Source organism: Spinacia oleracea, chromosome 6, assembly GCF_020520425.1.
Source record: "Spinacia oleracea cultivar Varoflay chromosome 6, BTI_SOV_V1, whole genome shotgun sequence".
Taxonomy (NCBI): Eukaryota; Viridiplantae; Streptophyta; class Magnoliopsida; order Caryophyllales; family Amaranthaceae; genus Spinacia; species Spinacia oleracea.
Window position 1 is genome coordinate 111,361,097 of NC_079492.1, and position 21,884 is coordinate 111,382,980.

General features: G+C 37.0%; 2 protein-coding genes and 1 long non-coding RNA gene across 11 annotated transcripts; 2 read left to right on the top strand and 1 right to left on the bottom strand.

The window, feature by feature from the left end:
* The first annotated feature begins 881 nt into the window (after positions 1-881).
* Positions 882-9,650, top strand: LOC110784703 (receptor-like protein kinase HERK 1). Of its 9 annotated transcripts, none has more exons than XM_056831626.1 (8): positions 882-1,384; positions 2,251-2,347; positions 3,649-6,125; positions 6,231-6,295; positions 6,727-6,891; positions 8,048-8,119; positions 8,643-8,746; positions 8,845-9,650. In XM_056831626.1, the coding sequence occupies exon 3, from the start codon at positions 3,676-3,678 to the stop codon at positions 6,115-6,117; it is 2,442 nt and encodes an 813-aa protein (XP_056687604.1). In that variant the 5' UTR covers positions 882-1,384; positions 2,251-2,347; positions 3,649-3,675; the 3' UTR covers positions 6,118-6,125; positions 6,231-6,295; positions 6,727-6,891; positions 8,048-8,119; positions 8,643-8,746; positions 8,845-9,650. The 9 variants fall into 9 exon arrangements, with proteins under 9 accessions (XP_056687604.1, XP_056687602.1, XP_056687603.1 ...); XM_056831624.1 differs by having other exon boundaries at positions 6,730-6,891; XM_056831625.1 differs by having other exon boundaries at positions 6,756-6,891.
* A 1,444-nt stretch (positions 9,651-11,094) lies between these two features.
* Positions 11,095-11,983, top strand: LOC130464249 (uncharacterized). The gene is made up of 2 exons (XM_056833723.1): positions 11,095-11,588; positions 11,876-11,983. The coding sequence occupies exons 1-2, from the start codon at positions 11,132-11,134 to the stop codon at positions 11,908-11,910; spliced, it is 492 nt and encodes a 163-aa protein (XP_056689701.1). The 5' UTR covers positions 11,095-11,131; the 3' UTR covers positions 11,911-11,983.
* Positions 11,984-17,778: 5,795 nt separating this feature from the next.
* On the bottom strand, positions 17,779-20,076 carry LOC130463906 (uncharacterized). The gene is made up of 2 exons (XR_008924125.1): positions 19,539-20,076; positions 17,779-18,229 (listed from the first exon to the last, which is right to left on the bottom strand). It is a non-coding gene; the product is annotated as an uncharacterized lncRNA (long non-coding RNA).
* Between the last annotated feature and the right edge of the window lie 1,808 nt (positions 20,077-21,884).

Below are 21,884 nucleotides of genomic sequence, written 5' to 3' on the forward strand. Positions count from 1 at the left end.
TTACCACCCTCTTATCTCTTAATTTTTGTAGTGATCAGAGACCGGAGATGACCTGACCGAACCCGACCCAAACCCGATCTGATAACCTGTTTTGACAGCTCTACCCATTATAAATCAAAGTATAAGTACGGGAACATTATTGAACTTATATATCCCACGTAGAATTCCACCATGTGGTCTAATGTTCTACTTTATTCGTTAAGTATTTACATGTCATATTATGATTTGAACTTGATAATCTGTAGTAGTATGAGTTAAATGTGATTGAGAGAGAAAAGAATATGGAAAAGTTGCAGTGTATTTGTTGTTTGGTTGAACAAATAATTTGCTAAATTCTTTTTTTGAAATTAATTATTTCGTTAATTATCTGATGTTTGTGGATTAAACTTAATTAGATAATTTCTTTGGTTTAAGTTAATTGGGAATATAAAAGTTCATTCGTATTTATTCTCCACCAGCATATCTACTTTAAACGAAACAATAGCTGAGAACATAAATCATGTTATTGGTCCTTAATAAATGTCTGTCCTTGAAATTTTATTTTTAACTTTAGGTAAACTTATTAGATAAACTTATGCACTCCCATTAACACAAGCTTTTTTAAAATTAGCTAGTTGCCTAGGTATACGGAAAATTACCATGCATATATGCTAGCTAAGAAAATAATCATGCTAGATTGCTAGCTAAGAATAACTTAATTTAAAGTTAGACTTTCATGAATTCCACTGATGTATCGTGGATGCCCTTCATTTAATACTCCATCTCCAAAGTAAATATGGAGCTAGTGGTTGTTATTTCATGGTACCCAAAATAGAAAGATTCTACTTCCTAAATTAAGAAACTTGATATTGCTCTTACGTAAGTAATTTAGTTTCTGCTGTGTAGTAGTGTGCTTTGCCTTTTGGTTTCAGCCATTCCTTCTGATTTTTTGTGATAAATATTGGCCCCTCCCTGCCGTTCTCTTCTTCTACAAATAACCCAAAATTGCTTATCTAGACTCCATTATCAGTTCTAGCTCTCCTCTTCAAAATAATAGTTTCTCTTCCCTTCATCTCCTCACTTCTATAAACTATTTAGAGCATATCTTCATCACTTCATCTCCCTCACTTAGCTTCTTCTTCTTCTTCTTCTTCTTCTTTGTCAATTAATTACTACTTACTACTTCACATTCTTTTTCCCTGTTAATTTCTTGATTAGTTTAAATCAAAAAACACTATACGCCCTCGAATTGAGCTCACACGGTCTCAACAACACTCCTAAGTGGCTAAGTGTGAAGTGATCAGGCCAGCTCGATCACCATCTCGATCCGTCTTCTTCTTCATTTCTTCGGAGCGCACATTTTACTTATAGGAGCTACATTATTCATTATTCATTATTGTGAAAGGTATGTAAAGTCTTGTTCTTGTTTCATGGTTAATTAAGTGGTTTTCAATGAGTTCGTGAAAAAAAGGAGTTGGGTATTAACTAGAATTAATTTCCATTAATTAACCTAATTATCACATTCTAATGGAAATTTTAATTAATAAAATTTCATGGTATATTTGCTGGGAAATCTGCTAAGTGTGTGCATCACTTTTAAGCTAAGTTGCGGCATATTTGTGGTTTCGTTGAACAAATAATATGACAAAAAGTGTAATTTTAGGCAAGTTTTTAAATTTTAGTTTATCACTTGTCAACATCAGATTAATTATAAGAGATGGACTTCAATTAATCATTAGGATAATTAGATATTTTATAATTAGTTTCTTAAATAAAAGGTTGACCCACTACTTTAGTTTTTCTAACTATACTTTTAATTTTATACCATCAAAATTTTAAAATGACATGAAGTAGATTGATTCCAATATTCGGGGGAGATTTTCAAGCAAATTAGACATACTCCGTACATGAATGTGATTGGGCTGAATCCTTACCTAAAGAAGAAGGTTAATTCTACATGCTTTTATTCTGAAATTCTTCAAATTAATTATTAAGACAATCAGACCTTTTATCCATTTATAATCATGTGAAAATTAAAAAATAATCATGTGATGAGGATTCAAGATTTATACGAAGCATTTGTACGTTTAGAGGGGTATAATGTTAGACTAAATAGTTGAATTACCGGTTAATTAAGATGGTATGATGAATTATTCGCTGCATCGATTTGTGTGAAAAATAGACCGATTAATTTCCCAGGTGTTTCATAGTTTTGGTATATTATTGTTTTCATTTTGGTATATACTAATTGAGTTCATTTATGCTTCGAAGCTCTCAAGTGATCAAGCTCATCGTCTTTTTATACTATCTCCCTGGATTCTTCAGGTTACTATTCGGAGCATTTTAATTGTCAGCTACATCTCTAAAGGTACTTATGATGCTTAAGTAAGTTATTTTGATGAAAAATTCATGAAAAAAAGAGTTGAAATTAATAGGTATTAATTAACTTAACCATCATATCTAATGCAAATCGTAATAAATGAAGGTTAATGGTAAATTTTGTTCGGAATCTGCTAACTAGTACGTGCATAATGTTTAAATTAATTACCTCGTGTGTTGCTGGTTTAATTGCTTAATAATATGATGAAAAGTGTAATTTTAATACGGTAAATTATAGAATTGATTGGAAATCCTTTAGTGGAGCTCATAATAATACAAAGGTTGTTCTGAGTAGTAAATTACGTCTCTCGAGTTTCCGGCGAACTGATTGACATTTTTCTTAAAATGTTTACATTATGATAAAAACATGTTAAAATTAATTAATAAAATAATCATTATTAACATAACTCGGTATACCACTTTTTTAATTATTTTTGATAGTCAAGGTCATACCAAATGTCAACATCAGATAATAAGAGATGGACTTTAAATTTGATTAGGATAATCATAATTTAAGGTTTGCTTATTGGTATTTTCTTGTAAGCTTAAATGAATTTTAGAAATCACGAAATTTAGCATTGGAAAATAAGTCTACCTATGAGTTGAGTAGAAAATAATGTGTTGAAAATTTTAGTTTCTGCTTAAGTTTTGTTTGGGTGAAAGAAAAGAATACTACTAAACCACTACTCCGTACTATATTCAAGCTTTAGATTATGTTTGAAAATACCGATTAATTAAGATGGTTTAATAATTTTTTGGTTATTATGGGAAATTATTGTTCTTTCTCTTGGTTAACATAGTTACATAGTTTATCATAGAGCTGATCATAGGTAGTTTTGATTCAAATTCTGCCTCTAGGCTTGAAAATGACCTAAAAAACTACTATATTTGCCCAAATTACCGGCTTTGGAGTCAAATATTTTGGCCCGAAACAAATAGGGTCAGAGTTTGACCAAAGCCCGCCCCGGCATATTAATTATCATGTTTATTTTATTACTCGTTGTCGCATTTAAAATGTGGTTAAAGCTTAAATTATCAAGTACATTTATAAGGAAGGCAAGAATATACTTTGTGGCAGACTGGCAGTGATTTACTTTACAAATAGCCATGAAATCATGCTGCATTGATTAATTTCCCAAGTCTTCCATCATTCATATGTATATATTACCGTTTGAGAAATATATAATAGGTGCATTTGTGCATAACTTTTGGTATATAATCGAGCTAACTTATATACCTTCTTCTTGGTTCTTGCCGTAATAAAAGTATGGTTTCTGGTTTAATTTGCAGGAAAATTTTACGGTTAATCAATACAAAATGGGTTATAGAGACAGTTTATTTAAGTGGGTTCTTATTTTACCGTCTCTGGTTTTTCTTTCGTGTGAAGTATACGGGGACAGTTTCAGGATAAATTGTGGATCACGTCGTAACATTAGTATTAATAATAGGGTATTCATCGCCGATACTTATGCCTCTGAATATCTTGCTACGATATCGAATTCTACAATAGCCAATAATTATGCCGGTAATAATTTGGGGTTGTACCAGACAGCAAGGGTTTTTAGTGGGAAAGCCGAGTACAAGTTTCCAATTAGTCAGACGGGAAGGTATTTCATCAGGTTTTACTTCCACCCTTTCATTTATGGTGTGCATGATTTAAGCACCGCACGTTTCACAGTCATTGCTCAACAGTTCACGCTTCTTCGTGATTTTAGGCCTTCACGATTCCCTACTATAAAAGAATATTATGTTAATGTGAACTCTGATATTGAGATTATTTTGAATTCTACCTCGAATTCAGTGGCTTTCTTGAACGCGTTGGAAGTGTTCTTACTCCCCAACGATTTGATCAAAGACAATGCCACCCTTGTTAGTCCACGTAGAAGCTACAGTGGACTCGTAGATGTTGCTTTCGAAACTCTTTATCGAGTGAATATGGGAGGACCAAATATTGTTGACGCTCTTTGGAGAACATGGGTCCTAGATGAGAAATTCTTAGACAACAAGAATTTTTCGACGTCGATCCACAACACCACAGTGGTTCGTTATGCCGAGAGAGGACTAGCTACCAGAGATGACGCACCTCCTGACGTATATGGAAGTTGCAGAAGGCTTAAGATTCATGTTAGTCCAGTGGTAGATTTCAATGTCTCGTGGACATTTGTTGTGGATCCAGGTTTCCGATATTTCCTCAGATTTCACTTTTGCGATATTGTAAGTACATCTCCGTACGAACTGTATTTCAATGTGGCTTTAGATGCATGGGTAGTTTCTTCAAACTTGGACCTTACATATCTAAGTAATGGGAAATTGGATACTCCTATTTACCTAGATTTTGTCACCCCGGTCGTTGTTCATAACAAAATTCATGTAAGCATTGGACCAACCACAGACAATGGGAACCAAGCCGATGCTATCTTGAACGGGTTGGAGATAATGAAAATGAGTGATATCGACACCTTAAGTCGACCAACTATTCCACCCCCATTGCAATCAAGTTTCAACAATAAGACTCGTCCACCCCAATTGCAGTCAAGTTCCAAGAATAAGACTCGTGTTATAGTGGGGACAATTATTGGGGTTATTGTTCTCCTTGTTTTGGCCTCTTTGTTTGTTGTCCACAAAAGGAGAAGTGTTGTTGGTGAAGGTCAATCTAGGACCTCGGTTTCGGTTGAACTTGCTACAGGTTCTGTCACAACCGGAAGCATGGTCAGCTCTACATCTTCTACCCTTGTCAAGCACTATTCTTTTGCAGTCATTCAAGCGGCCACCCACAATTTTGCCGAAGATCAAATCATTGGTCAGGGTGGTTTTGGAAAGGTGTATAGGGGTAACTTTGGTGAAGGAGACGTTGCCATTAAACGACGCCATCCTAACTCTGAGCAGGATGATGATGAGTTTCGTGTTGAAATTGAGTATCTCACAAAATTTCGACACAAGAATGTGGTCACTCTCATAGGGTATTGTGATGAACACCAAGAGAATATCTTGGTGTATGAGTACATGCAAGAGGGGACTCTACAAAGTCATCTCTACGGCAAGGGGAAACCAAGCCTGAGTTGGGAGCAGAGGCTCAATATCTGCATAGGCGCTGCCAAGGGCTTGCAATATATTCACGAGGGGACCGGAAAACCATTAATTCACCGGGATATCAAGTCTGCAAATATTTTGCTTGATAAGGGTTTCGAGGCCAAAATTGGAGATTTTGGGCTTTCCAGGTTTCCGGTTGACAACAAGTCCCATGTGATTACGGCAGGTCCAAAGGGTACTATTGGATATATGGATCCTTCCTCTATCATTAGTGGGAAAATTAGTCATCAGACTGATGTTTATTCATTCGGGGTGGTCCTGCTAGAGGTTCTGTGTGGAAGACCCGTTGTTGTAGACAAGATGCATATAACTAAATGGGTTAAGGACAACAGAGAGAAATCACATCAATTCATTGATGTGGCACTTGAAGGACAGATAAAGTCAGACTGTCTAGAAAGTTATCTAAAAGTTGTTGAAGACTGTTTGGTTGATGCAACCGAGAAAAGACCTTCAATGTTAAAAATCTTAATAAGGTTAGATGAAGTGTTGAGCAAGACTACAACCTCATATATTCCTCCAGAAGCTGCCAGTAGCTCAAGAACAGAGCCTCTTATTTCCGCGGACTTAACTTTACCTGCCTTGTTGTCAAAATGGATGCTTGAAGATGCCAGTAATACTAGTTCAACAAGGGAGAGCAAAGGAAAAACACCAATTAGTGGAGCTAACTGATATTTCAGGTAAAATGTAAAAGTTTTATAATTTGTGTTTTGTCCCTGACAAACTCATTATATTTTGATGACCCTTGTTATCCCTTGCTAATTTTCTAATTGTAATTTTCACAGAAGAAGAAATTTGACAACAGCAACCATACAAGCAAGAAGAAGAAAAGGAATGGCTATTGGTGTTAGTAAGTCATATCTTGTTATCTAAAATTTGTCTTTAGATATGTACCTTCATGCTTTCATGTTTGCAGTTGTTACATTTTATGTATTATTAGGTAGTCGAGGTCGATTTTACTTCCTGTTCTTTTTAAAAGTTGATCCACTTATCTGGATAAATATAGTTTATTGTTGTCAGCGTGAGTTATCTAGACAAAAAAACGTGATTGTTTCTACTTGTTTTAACTATTTTCCAGGTTGGCCATGTGAATAAGCTACATTGTTAGGGACATGGTTATAAACTGAAGTTATGATAATGAGTTTGTAATGGATGTCTAACTCATTAGTCATTACTATCTCTGTCTTGACCTAATTATGTGTTGAAAATCTATGAAGAAATTATATACTCTCTTTTACGTGTTGTGATAGCAGCTATTTGAATTGTAGACTTTTGCTAAAGCAGGTTGAATTTTATCAAACCACTGTCAGGAAGGACCATGCTAAAACTCTTTGTATGATACTTCATTTGTATAATGTGCTCACGGACGGTGATGCAGTTTCTGTGGTGAATCTGAAGACATTGCGCATGGGGATGGAAGTCCTGTATTTTTTCAACTATTTGGAGGTATGGTTTTAAGGAAACTTTTTATTTTTTTGGATTCTTAGTGTTTTATTTTATTGATTGGAGAACTACCTAGAAGCTAAAGTTGAGGCTTTGAACCTCCGGGTATTGATTTTGTTGCTTTGGATGTCTATGATGATAGCCTTGGTAGGTTTGGAAATTTTCAATTTTAAAATATGTAAAAGTTTATTTTCAAAGTTGACTTCGGTGGTGAATTGTTAAATTTCAATGGTGTGATTTTCTGATAAATGGGGAGAATAATTAATCATTATGCTAGCTGATAGGAATAGGGTAAATTATGAAATTTCATTTTTAATCTCTTCATTATTGCATTGCTAATTCCTTTATGTGTGATGTCTTCAAATTGTGGGGTCTATATGTGTGCACTCAAATTTGGGGTTGTAGATCATGGAAGGCTTTGTTGAAGCCTTGAAGGAGGATAATAAAGAAAAGACTTGTCATATTCTAAGTGCGGTCTAAAAGCATGTTATTTTTGAAGTTTTTTGGGGCTGGATGCCATTAGTTCTCTTTTGATACTTATTCTAGACGTCTTGTAGCTCTGGAAACTTATCAGTTCACCTGAGTTCCTACACATTCTTGTTATCCATGTTTTCTTTTTAGCAAAATTGTGCCCAGCTTATGCCTTCTGTTAGTCAGTAGTTGACTCCTTGTAGTGTATATGAATGCACTTAGTCTTGCTATTCAGTCAATTTGTGGACGCCCTCCATCTGTATGTGTCGTTGGATGCCAAATTTTCCTTAATCATGTGCTGATCAGTTAATTTTATGAGCAGGCAACTGTCCATGTTGTTGCATCACGTAGTTCTCGGACATGTTCTTATCAATGAAGCTGAATGCCTGCACATTCTACTGTAATATGATATGTGTCTGCTTTTAAGTAAAACGGTGCTCAATCTACATTAACTATTTTACAATAGTTGAATCCTTGAAATTTTCCTTAATTTTTTTTCTTGCGAATGGTCTTGTTCAACTTCCCTTGTTTAATGCATGTGAATGCACTTAGCCTTGTTGTTCAGCCGAACTTGTGGACCTCCTCCATCTGCTCCATCTGTCTGTGGTGTTGGACGTCAAATTTTATTTACAATGTGCTAATTTAATGATTTGGCAACTCTACGTGTTGTTGTATGCTTGTATCTCAGTTTGGATCCGAAGTCTGTGAATGGAATACACCAACTACGATTTGCAGAAACATGTTCAAAACTTGAACCCGGGTAACTTTCTCTATTATGCCCAACGTTATTTCTATAGTAGTGCTTTTTGCTTCAACTTACCCTCAGGTTGATGGTTTTCCACAAATGTAGGATGAAATGTACTGTTTTATATGCTTGGGGAGAGGATGTAGGAATTTCTATAAGAACAAGTTGACATAACTCTAAGGTTCAACAGAGAAATTAACCTTGATGATTTATTAATGTGGAAGGTTGAGAATGCTAGTTGATAATCTTTGAAATAACGTGTTCTATTAATTAAATATGCTGGAGGAAATTTTATTTTGTTAAAAGGCAGTTGCTTTATTTCTTTTTCTTTCTCATTGCTATCAAACTAAGCAGGAAATTGGGTTCTGAAGTTTTAGAAGTGGATTAGAAATCAATCTACATGCAACTGTTGTTTTCAAAAATTCTTAGGCTGCATTTTTAATCCTGTCGTTAAGTATGTAAGACATCATTTATCTGCCTCTAGGGATTCATTACATTTCAAAGTTGGATGAGTTTGTGAATTTTATTGACTGACTAGGAAGCATGGGATGTTTTATCTGGAAGAACTTTCTTCATCTCTGCGTATGTTGGCATGCATCATCTGGAAGAACTTTCATCATCTCTAGAGAGTGGTGGTGCCTGGTAAGGTTGCCTTTACTTTTTGGTTGAGGGGTTAGGGCTTCGGTGTAGGTGAATATGTGCAAATTGTGACATGTTCTGTTATTTCTTCTAAATTTCAGATGGCCTCCAGTCCAATAACAGTGAATTCAACAAAGTTGGTGCGCGACTTTCTAGAATGTGTAGACAAGAAATCAGTGTGCTCCTCCAATGCAATTATGCAAGTTGAGGTGAAATCAGACATTCAGACATGTTATCACAACTTTGCAGTATGGTTGTCAGGGACAAGAGATGAAGGTGCTTATATCATCTGAGAAACGCGCCTCTGATTTTAGAAAATCTCATGGTTGTGGTCAAAAGGATGCTGGATCCTTTCTGGCATACGGTAGGGATCAAACACTAGCTATGCTTCACAGACTTGAGTAGTATTTACGACATAAAAGAGACTCGATCTGAGTGTAATATATATGTCACATAGTAAGCATCAATAACGACTGAAGTCATATTGTTGGCTTGGTTTTGCTGAAAATAATGATGTAAAACTAAGTGCTGGTAAATGATAATCGTGAATATAAGGAGACAGCTACATGAGTAATTGATTGTTGAGTTTTGCTTCTGTCCAAGACCTCTGTGTTTTCAACATTGTTTTTTTCTTCCACCTGGTGGAAAGGATATCAAGAGCTTACAGAGTTGCATTTCGAGAGACATTCCTGTATTCTGTGGACTTCAACCTTCAGAGATAAAGATGATATTCTGCCTACATTTTGTTAGTGAGTGTAAATGTGTAATTATTAATTTTCATATGAATCATAACTCACTTATTGCCATAAGTATTTTTATCATCTGTGACTTTTGTTCCTTTTTATATGTATAAAATGGTGGAAACTGATTACAATGGTTGCATGCTTAATTGTTTGCAAGGTACTGATATTTTGTGCAAGCTGCAATATTCTATACAACATTACAACTAAAGCCTATCTGTATTGGGTTAGCCTATACTATGTGCTTGAATAAAGCCTATCTGTATTGGGTTAGCCTATACTATGTGCTTGAATAATGATACTGTATTGCTTTAAGAGAGCTTAGTAAACTATTATCCAAAAATAGCGTGGAGGTTGGAGATATACTTATTCATATCCAAATTCGGATGTGCAGCGAGGGGAGTACTTCGGGATTACGTACTCAAGTGTTTTGCAAGATGTTCAAGTGAGGAGGCAAATGATTTCTAATGTCAAGGTGTGACAATTTTTCAATTTTGTCTGATTAATTCATAATTATCAGTTAAGCATTGTTCATTATACTATTATGTGACAAAACAATAGTCGTTGTATTGTATGACGGGATCAGCAGTTGGGACTTGGGATTTGGGAATGCAGACTTAAGAAGTAGCTAAAGAAAAACAATCTACTCCTGTCTTTTAAGTTCTGAGATTATCAGTATATGTTAAGATATGTTAAGATATTAGATATTATTCTGTGAATATTCTGTAGAGTCCTAACTATGGTAAGTTACCTAATGTGTACCTAGGGTTTAGGTAACTGAGTTGTACTATATATACGTGTGTTATTAATGAGAATGATACGAGATTGCACAATATTTGACATGGTATCAAGAGCCTAGGTTAAAAACCCTAGATTTTTTTTCCGCACGAGTTTGAGAGAGTTTGAGAACAGCGAATTCCTTCGCTTGTTGAGTACTGCGTTCTGAGGAGTTACAAATTCCTAGGGCATAACAATGGGTAATGACGAGGAGCCACCACAAAAGACAATCGCCGCCGCCGTCGACCTGGACTACTATCTTGGGTCAGGTGACGGCCCCGGTATTGTCATCACCCCTGTAAAACTTCGAGGAGCGTCGAACTACGATGAGTGGGCCAAAGCGGTTCGTCGCTCGATGATTTCAAAATTCAAATTTGGTTTTCTTGATGGGTCTGTGAAGGAGCCCATTACGGACGAGACGAAGATGAAACATTGGATTGCGGTCAATTCGATGGTGGTGTCTTGGATCACAAACACCATTGACGAGAGTTTGCGTTCGAATCTGGAGGACTTTGATATTGCTCACGAGTTGTGGAGTCATTTGAGGACGCGGTACTGCGTCGTGTCGGGCACCAGGGTCTGCCATATTAAGATGGCTCTGAGTGGTTGCAAGCAGGGCACGTCTGAGGGCGTCATGGAGTACTATGGCCGCTTGTCGAAGGTATGGAAGGAGTACGTACAGTATGCACGAGTTCCCAGGTGTGTATGTGCGGGTTGTACGTGTAATATAGCGAAGCAGGTGGGGGAAATTCACGATGAAGATCGTCTGCACTATTTCCTAATTGGCCTGGATGATCACTATGAAGCCATTCGTGCACAACTGTTAGCACGATCGCCGTTGCCAGGACTCGACGAGGCGTACCAGACGGTTATGAATACCGAGACCATGCGCGCCAAGGCTGCGAGAGGTCCGGAGAGTGTCATGGCGTTCAAGGTCGAGACTAAGGCTCGGTCGAGGTCGGGAGATGTCAGTGGCAGATTTTTTGGTCATTGCAATCGTGAGGGTCATGAGGAAGAAACTTGTTATCAGCTGATTGGATTTCCTGAATGGTGGGATGAGAAGAAACGAGGAGGACGAGGGCCTGGTCGAGGAGGCAGGACGTCGATTAGAGGAGGCAGAGTAGCTCGCGGGGCAGCGTCGTCGACCAGTGGTGTCGCTCGTGCCAATGCCGTGAGCAATGCCACAGGAGGGGCGACAACCACTGTGACGAGTGGAGACGGATCGCAGGGTGCAGTGACGACAACCAATCATGAGCTTGTTGGGGTGACGAAGGAGCAAGTCCAGCAAATAGTTGACATCTTGTCACGACCTTCAAACAAGTTGCAAGGTAATCTTGATTTACGTTGGATTGTTGACAGTGGGGCATCACGTCATGTGACGGGTGATATTTCAATCCTGAGAAATATCAAGACATCAAGAAATCAACAGGTTGTGTTGCCGGACGGTCAACCTGCAAATTCAAACCAATATGGTTCGGTGGTCTTGGAGGATGGTTTCGTGCTCGATAATGTTCTATTTGTGCCTAAATTGAACTGCAATTTAATTTCTGTAACTCAATTAAGTGACGAATTACATTGTGCTGCTCAATTTACTAACAAAATGTGTGTTCTTCAGGACCGCTCGACGAGGATGGTGATTGGCGTAGGTGATCGACAGGAAGGACTATATTTTTTCCGTGGGGCTCCAAAGGTTCGTGTGCTAGCAGTGGAGTGTGTGGTCGACTTGTGGCATCAACGGATGGGGCATCCGTCGGAAAAAGTGTTGCAGTTACTTCCTCATGTGAGTCATAAGATTAGGAAGAATAAAACAATTTGTGATGTATGTCCGCGGGCGAGACAATGTAGGGAGAGTTTTCCAGTTAGTGTTAGTCGTGCTAGTCGCACATTTGAATTGGTTCATCTTGATTTATGGGGACCCTACAAGACTCCCTCGTCTTGTGGGGCAAAGTATTTTTTTACCATTGTTGACGATTATTCTAGAGGTGTGTGGATTTATTTACTGAGTAATAAAATGGAAGTTGCATCGACATTTCTTGATTTTGTTGCCATGATTAAGTGTCAGTTTAATAGATCCCTTCGAGTAGTACGCAGTGATAATGGTACTGAATTCAATTGCTTACAAAATTATTTTCGTCAACATGGGATTCTGTTTGAGTCGTCGTGTGTTGGGACGCCTCAACAAAATGGGAGAGTCGAGAGAAAACACCAACATATTTTGAATGTTGGGAGGGCGTTACGTTTTCAAGGAAATCTTCCAATAAAATTTTGGGGGGAATGTATTTTGGCCGCCTGTTACTTGATAAACCGTACACCTACCCCGATCCTTGACAATAAAACACCTTATGAGATGTTGTTTGGTAAACCACCATCGTATGTACCTATCCGCGTGTTTGGGTGTCTGTGTTATGCATATAATCTCCGGTGTAAAGGGGATAAGTTTGAGTCACTGAGTCGCCGATGTGTGTTTTTGGGTTATCCGTTTGGCAGGAAGGGGTGGCAACTTTATGATCTAGAGACACATGAGTTCTTCATCTCACGGGATGTCAAGTTTCATGAAGGGACGTTTCCTTTTGTAGATGAATCGGATGTGTTGCCACTGGTGCATGATGGTCATGGGGGGCTTGACCATTGGAGTTTGGATGAGAGTGGGACTACGGGTCCTGAGACCGTGTCGTCGCCTGCAGGTGATACTGCTGGGGTGTCGCCGCCTACAGGTGATACTGAGGGAGTGTTGTCGCATCCGGGAGCTGATGAGGGGGTGTCATTGACCAGTGGCGACGACAGGGGAGTGTCGTCGCCTGTGAGGGAGGAACAACAACATGAAACACCTAGTCGAGTGGATTCAGACGTAGTCTCCTCACAGACAGGTGTAGAGGAGACGACGGGTAGTGACGAGAGTGAGACAAGGCAGTGTGTGGAGGATACGGAGTTAGGAAGGGGGAAGCGTGCGAAGTTTCCGTCGACAAATCTGAAAGACTGTGTGATACATACAATACGGGAAAAATATAGTACTTCCGACAAAACACCTACGACGTCATCACTCTCAGGTACTCCTTATCCTATCACATATTTTGTTAATTATGAGCGTTTTTCGTCAAAGCACAGGCATTATATAGCAGCATTGCAAGAAGGGCAAGTTCCTAAGAGTTTTAAACAAGCGATGCAGCATGAGGGGTGGCGTCAGGCAATGGCTGCTGAAATCGACGCGTTGGAGGAACAGGGGACATGGACGTTGGAAAATTTACCGGAAGGGAAGAAAGCACTGGGGAGTAAATGGGTGTATACTGAGAAGCGTGATGAGGATGGGAATTTGTTGAGACTGAAGGCTCGATTGGTATGTTTAGGGAATCATCAGGAGGAAGGGTTGGATTATAATGAGACATTTGCTCCCGTCGCGAAGATGGCGACAGTTCGAACTTTCCTAGCTGTCGCGGCTGTCAAACAGTGGGACGTGCATCAGATGGACGTCCACAATGCGTTCTTGCACGGTGACTTGGAGGAAGAGATCTATATGAAGATTCCTCCTGGATTCCAGAAGAATCACTCTGACAAAGTGTGTCGAATGAGAAAGTCGTTGTATGGGTTGAAACAAGCACCTAGATGTTGGTTCCAGAAGTTGTCGACGGCATTGACGCACTATGGATTTCGACAGTCGCTGTCCGATTATTCGCTCTTTACTCTGTCTAAAGGTACGTTGCAGCTGAGTGTGCTCATTTATGTGGACGACATGATTATCGCGGGCAATAACAAGTTTGCGCTTGAGAGTTTTAAGGCATACTTGAAGGAGTGTTTTAAAATGAAAGACCTCGGGGCTCTGAAGTACTTCCTTGGGTTAGAGGTGGCACGAAGTAGTCAAGGGTTCTATGTATGTCAGAGAAAATATGCCCTCGACATCATCTCAGAGGCCGGATTGTTGGGAGCAAAGCCTGTGGACTTTCCCATGGAACAGAATCATAGGTTGGCATTGGCAGACGGGCCAGACCTGTCGGACGGTGAGCAGTATAGGCGTCTGATCGGACGTCTGGTTTATTTGGCTGTCACGCGACCAGACGTTGCCTACTCTGTACACGTCCTATCTCAATTTATGCAAGCACCAAAGGAGGCACATTGGGAAGCAGCTTTGCGAGTAGTGAGATATTTGAAGAAGTGTCCGGGTCAAGGTATACTACTTCGGTCGGACAGTGCGTTGCAGTTGGAGGGGTGGTGCGACTCGGATTGGGCAGGGTGTCCAATGACGCGTCGGTCGGTGACTGGATGGTTTGTGTCACTTGGTATGTCGCCAGTTTCTTGGAAGACCAAGAAACAGCATACTGTTTCTCGGTCGTCTGCTGAGGCAGAATATCGGTCGATGGCAGCTCTGACGTGTGAGTTGAAGTGGTTGAAACAACTACTACGCGACTTGGGGGTGACACACGACCAAGGCATGAGGATGTATTGCGACAGTCAGTCTGCGTTGCATATTGCACAGAATCCGGTGTTCCATGAAAGGACAAAACACATCGAGTCAGATTGTCATTTCATTCGAGATGCAATCAAGGAAGGGATCATCAGTCCGTCGTACGTGTCGACGAAGGTTCAGTTAGCAGATATCTTTACCAAAGCGTTGGGGAAGGCGCAATTTGAGTTTTTTTTGAACAAGATGGGCATTCGAGATCTACATGCTCCACCTTGAGGGGGGATGTTAAGATATGTTAAGATATTAGATATTATTCTGTGAATATTCTGTAGAGTCCTAACTATGGTAAGTTACCTAATGTGTACCTAGGGTTTAGGTAACTGAGTTGTACTATATATACGTGTGTTATTAATGAGAATGATACGAGATTGCACAATATTTGACAGTATAGCATTGCTGTTTATATAGGGAAATCATACTATCATTTGATAAAAAGAAATAGTTGTTGGATACTTGGATTGTAGGATGGGTTCAGCAGTTGGCAATGCAGACTTGTAACATAATCTATACCAAGTATAACCTTTCTTTTAAGTTCCAAGGTGTTCCCTGTTGGTTTTCTCATATATCTCGAGCATCAGCTGCTGTTACTTGACCACGGTGTTGAAGAAGCTAATACTGGTTTCAATGAAAAGTTTATCAATTACTTGCTACGAGATTACTTAGGGTGAGTTTATCCCCAGACTCACTTTCAATTTTCAGACTCTGCCACATCAGTTTTCCACTAACTTTTTTATTATTCGGACTAACATAATACTCTCCCTATTTTTACACATTATCCCCAAACTCACCTCAGACTCACCTAACTCCTAAAATAATACTTTATGTATATATATTTTTTTTGGGTACATTTTCTAAATTATATTGAAATTATGTTTTCTTATATACAACAAATGAACAAAGTATATAGGATGTCGTAGTGCTGATCATCATGGGTCCGGCCCGCTGGCCCGACCTAAAAATTAGCAGGTTTTGGGCAGATTATTCCGGCCCAAATTTTGGGCCCGATCCGAACTTTTAAAAAAATTGCGGGCTTTGGGCAATGCAAAACAACATTTTTAGTTATAAATTTGGCCTGGCCCGAAAATGGCCCAAAAAGCTCGCTAATTTTGGCCCGAAATAGCCGGTTTTGGGCACACAAAATTGGCCCGAACATTGGCCCGGCCCGGCCCGACATTATGGGTAGATTTTTATACTCTCTGCCCGACCCAGCTTTTGATCGGGTCTAGGATGTCGGAAGTGGATTCAACACTAATTAACGGGTGTAATGAAAGGATGATCGATATTTTGACTAGTATGAATAGATTGAGAATTTGACGTTTGGATAAATTGGGTTAAATTTTCCACTTGCTCATTTCTTATATTCTGGGATTTAATTTTTTTTTTTTGAATAAAAATATAATTAGTTTTTTTTGGGTGAAATAAGATAAATTAAATTTGAAGCAAAAATGAATAAAAATATAATTAGTTTTTATTTTTTGGGTGAAATCAGATAAATGAAGTTTGAAGTAAAAGTGAATAAAAATATAATTAGTTTTTATTTTTAGGGTGAAATAAGATAAATTAAGTTTGATGATTTGGCATGATTTGATTGGGGGAGAAAAAAGTGGAGTCTTGAGTAAGTCTTGGATTTTCAAACTCACTTCAAGACTTGGAGTAAACTTTTACCACATTATCCCAAGACTTAAACTCGAGACTCACCTTAAGACTCCCTTCAAGACTAGGGATAAACTCACCCTTATGAGTATATATGATGATAATAAAAATGAAGGATTACCACTTAAATAAGTTCATCTGTTCATTACCATTTCCTTCTTACTAAATTCGATAATACATTTTTATTTAAATCGTTAAGAAAAACGAAAGTGCTATGAATTTTATGTGTATGCCCATTATACCCCTAGTATATTTCCATAATATTCTAGATCTTAGGGTTTATTATTGTGCCACGCTATTCGACGCCCGCTTTTACGTACGTCGCCCGTTTTATTTATGGTGAAAACCCGATATTACCCTTATAAATTCACCCCACCCCAACTCATACATCACTTTCTCTCTCTACATAATATCCCCACCCCCTTCCCACCGGGGCCACCACCGCATCCACGACCCACCCACCACCACTGTCATCCACGACCCACCCACCACCACCGTCATCCACGACCCACCCACCATGAACGAGTTAGACACTACTAGAAAAATCGGATACAGGGGCAAGTCATAATTGCCTCTAAAAATGGGGATTTAGCCTCTAATGAGTTTTTGAAGCAAAAAAGTGGATGCCTCTAATAAGTCCGTCGCTAATTACTGGTTGCCTCTAAAGGCCCCTTTTCGAGGCAACATAATGTGTTGCCTCTAAAATCCCATACATTTAGAGGCAACCATATATCCTTGCCTCTAAATATAATTAGAGGCAACCACATACTATTGCCCCAAAATATAATTAGAGGCATCCATTTATACTTGCCTCAAAATATAATTAGAGGCAATCATATATCTTTGCCTCAAAATATAATTAGAGGCAACCACATATTATTGCCTCGAAATATAATTAGAGGCATCCGTATATTCTTGTCCCAAAATATAATTAGAGGCTAACATATATTCTTGCATCAAAATATATTTAGAGGCAATATTAAAAGTTGATTCTAAAGACACTATATATTTAGGGGCAGCCATATAATTTTGCCTCAAAATATAATAAGAGACAAAATAAAAAGTCGGGGGCAATCATATGGTTTTGCCTCGAAATATAAATAGAGGCCGTATAAACAGTTGTTTCTAAAACGACGTATATTTTGGGGCAACCATTTAATGCCTCTATATATAATTAGAGTCAATATCTTATTTTTAAATAATGATATTTAGATGCAATCTGATATTGTCATAAAAGGTGTTTAAAGGCACCGAAAATAAAGCTAGCATATTTATTTCATACATTTGTATGCACTGTTACCTATAAGAAATAATCTTGCTTCAAATTACACAATTTTACTTCATACATTTCCAAGTACGATAACCTATAAGAAGTAATCATGATCGAATAGTAAAAGTAAAAAAAAGTATTTCATGAAAATCAATATTGGTATTATTAACTCCAAAAAAAATGTATCTACAAATAATTTAAGTCATTACATAATTAGTACCTCTCAAAAATCTCATTGTCGAACGACATGACTTTACATCAAAATAAGTAAATGACGAATTATTAAGATGAGAAAAAAAATTATCATTTAAAAATATAAATATAAAAATACGATGTTATTCTCTTTATGCGCTTCTAATTATCTTCCTGCACCACTCAAAAATTTTCAGGTATCTGCAAAAAGAGGGAGGAAGAACAGAAGATTCACAATTGAGAAAGAATAACAGGAAAGTAAGGAATTGAGATAAGAGAATACCAATCTGATTTCATATATGCTTCTATCTTTGTGGCGCATTCAACTCCAACCAACATCAATCAGCCATAATTACTCACAAGGAAAAGAACTAATCATCCATACTCAATCAAATACTCTGCAATCCCCGAACCCACCCATTTACATAGATAATTAAAATAAAAGATAATTAAATAATCAATGCAGAATGAACTCAATTAATAAAATTTAAAGGAAATGAACTAACGCAAGGTTGCATCTTCTATTCCTTGAAGTGTTGAGTTAGTTACGACAGGTCTGTTTAGTTTGCTCATATCAGTGGTGGTATGATTCATGTCAGGCAGGGTTTTCCTAGTTCATTTCTAGTAGTTGTTGAGGGTTTGTACTTACGTGGTCTGCTTTATTGTGGTCTGCAGTCTGTGAAGCAGTTGGATTGGTGGTTTAAATGATGGATGCTTTTATAGTCAGTGGTAGGATATGCTCATTTTGGCTCCACTATCTGCTTCACCAGAAGCTTATTTGTGTAAGTAATACTTGAACTAAGGGCCTGCAACTCTTGCTTAATTACTCGAAGTTTCTATACTCATTTATCACTTTTGACCATTTAATTGTATATCTACTTCTGCAACTTTTTATTTACTACTAAGTTCGATTAATTTACTTACTTCAGTTATGTTACTAAAAAAACTAGTTAGCTTTCCTACCATCTTCATGAGGCTAAGGATTAATATAGGCTCCTAAGTTGACATATTAACACACTCAAAGACCTAAACACTCTAAATATCGCACACCAGAATACCTAATGCTACAGCTAGTGAGCTACCCAAAGCTACTACTTAGACGAACTGAAACCACTACTAGGAATCCAGGCTAAACCAAATCTGCATTAGTACCCACTCCCCCTCCCTGCAGCAACCACACTCCTGAGAATAGTCAATATAATGCAGCTGCTAATCAGTCAATGCAGGTCAACACTGAAGCAAGATTGCATCAACAAAATCTCAGAACCACCTAGCTGATCCATGATTTCAAAACAACCACAAGACCAGCAGTGCAGGAATAAATAATTTTGACTCCAGAATACTGCAGGATCACAAACAAGACACTCCCCAACTGCCTGCACCAAAAACTATCAGAACCCATGTCACTCTCAAATTGTGCCTAACAACAAGCCATGAAGTACACAACTAATAATGAAATCATGGGAAGCCTTCTGACACTAAGCAAAGACAACTCATCAATCAGAAGTAAAACAAAAGTTGGATACGGGCAACACACTATCTCCTATCCTTTATTGCTTAAGTTATCAAATTCTGAAACCATTCAAGCAATCATTAATATGTATAAGACATTTAGGCAGAATTTAGATGCACTGGTCAAAAAATAGTAGAGCTTGTTAGGAGTTTTCTCAGTGATGAAATTGCCAACATAAAGGAGTTATAACTTACCGAGTCAGCCACAAGTCACCTTGCCCTTGACTTGCGAAACTATGCCGCCCTTTCTAACTAATAATCGTAATGGATGTTACATTGATGATGCCATACACGCGCTGTACAATGTCTGGCTTTACTTGAGCGAAGTAGTTCAGCCTGCAGTGGTTAGGAATCTGTATAGTTAACAACTGGCACAAGAGATGGTCAAGCCTAGACTTTGTGGCCCAGTAACCTACTATAGGAGTTAGCACTAATGAATCCATAACACCTTTTACTAGAAAACTACATCCCTTCAAACAAATCATGATCGTAATTTAACATCATACTACACTCTCTTTAATTGCATTGGTTCTACAACAGAGTTCAAAATTCAAGCATCCAGAGATGAAATTCTTTAAACTAACAAGAAAGTTAGAAGAATCAATTACCAGCAAAGAGTCAGACAATCTATTGAATTTATAAAGAATAGACTAGCCAATAAAGCTGGAGATATTCAAAGTGGCATTTCATCAAATATGTAGTAGGCATTCAAAGGGAGTATACAATTTATATAGCAAATATATAAAGGAGGCATATTTGCTGAAATATTAGAGCGCCACCTAGGATTACTAATGGTTTCGGCCAATGAAAAATATGATTTCTAATTTATTTTTGAATTGAAAAAATCAATTGCCACATAGATAATTAATTAGGTGCCACGTAGATATTTTAATTAATTAATTGTTAATATATACAACTCCATCTAAAATCAAACACTCTAAAAATTAAAAAATAAATCTAAAATAAAATTCATCCAAAATCAAATACTAATCTAAAATAAAATAAAATAAAATTCAATTTAAAATCAAACATTAATCCAATATTAGAGCGCCACGTAGGAAATATAATGGTTTCCGCCGATGAAAATAAGATTTCAAAATTAATTTTGAATTAAAAAAGTCGAGTGCCACGTAGATAAATAATTAAGTATCACGTAGAAATTTTTATTAATTAATTATTCATATTACGTATATACAATTTCATCAAAAAATAAACACTTCCATAATTAAAAAAATCTAAAATGAAATTCAATGAAAAATAAAAAAACTAATCTAATATAATATATATAAATTGGTATATATATATATAGGAGTTTTATTTAAACATAAAAATTTAATAGAATCCGTGCATCGCACGGGCTAAAATCTAGTTATAATAATAACAAGCTCATATTCAAGACTATAAGATCAAAATTTCTCTCTCCTCTGTCCTTCTTTTTTATGTCCCTTCTTAAAAAAAAATTCTCCTCTTGACATCAAAATTTTCGCAGAAAAATTATAACTTTATTATTCCCAATTGATCTTTACATTTTTACGATCTTCGTTTATATAAAATCAAATTATTACCCCTTCTATTTTAAAATCCTCACCCTCAAAAATCAAGCACTTTTTAGAAAAGTGGAGAATTACGAGGTTATTGTTGCTTCATGTTTTGAAAATTGAGAAAAAAATGAAGGGTGAGTTCAGGGCATTTGGAGACGAAGAGGGTTTGAATTTTATGCGATTAGATAATCTCTGAAGTGATGTGGCACGAAAATAGCCGTGAATGAACAAAAGCCTAATATAAATAACTAGATTAGGTCCCGTGCACGCACGGTTATTTTAAAATTATTAATTGACCATCTTTTTTAACTGAAATATTTATTCCTTAAATCTATTGTGTAATTAATAAATTTCGAACGTACTCATTTTATCATATAATATACTATTTTCTCTCTATTATATATTATATATTTTATATGATTGTTTGACCAAATTAATATTTGATATGCTTAATATGAACAAAATATTGAGTAAGAATATTTTCTATTATTGATATGACGACCAGACTAAATTAATATTACCAAAATTGTTTAATAATGTCATATAAATATTGAATAATCCTACAATATTTTCTATTTATAAACATTTATACAAAAGGAGAGAAAATAAAAATAGAATAAAGTAGATATATTTTCTTTTAGGATAGGGTTTTTGGCGGGAAAAAATCGCACCAGGAATTGACACGTGTCATTCCTGGTGTCTCTTTTAGTATATAGTAATAGATGTTATAAAACTGTTCAATTTGCAAAACTGAAGGTGATTCAGACCTGCAGAGGCTGTAAATTTGTTTACATATATACTTTAAAGAAAAAATGTATCTTACTTTTAATCTTCACTAATGTTTTGAAAGATATTATTAACTAGTTGAATTGCTATTTGGTTTACAGTGTTGAAGTACTTACAAACATAGGTATAGAGAATGCAATATGTGGCTGCCATGACGAGGAATTTCATAGAAGTTAAAAAGGCTGTAAATTTCCTACATGATACAATGTATGAG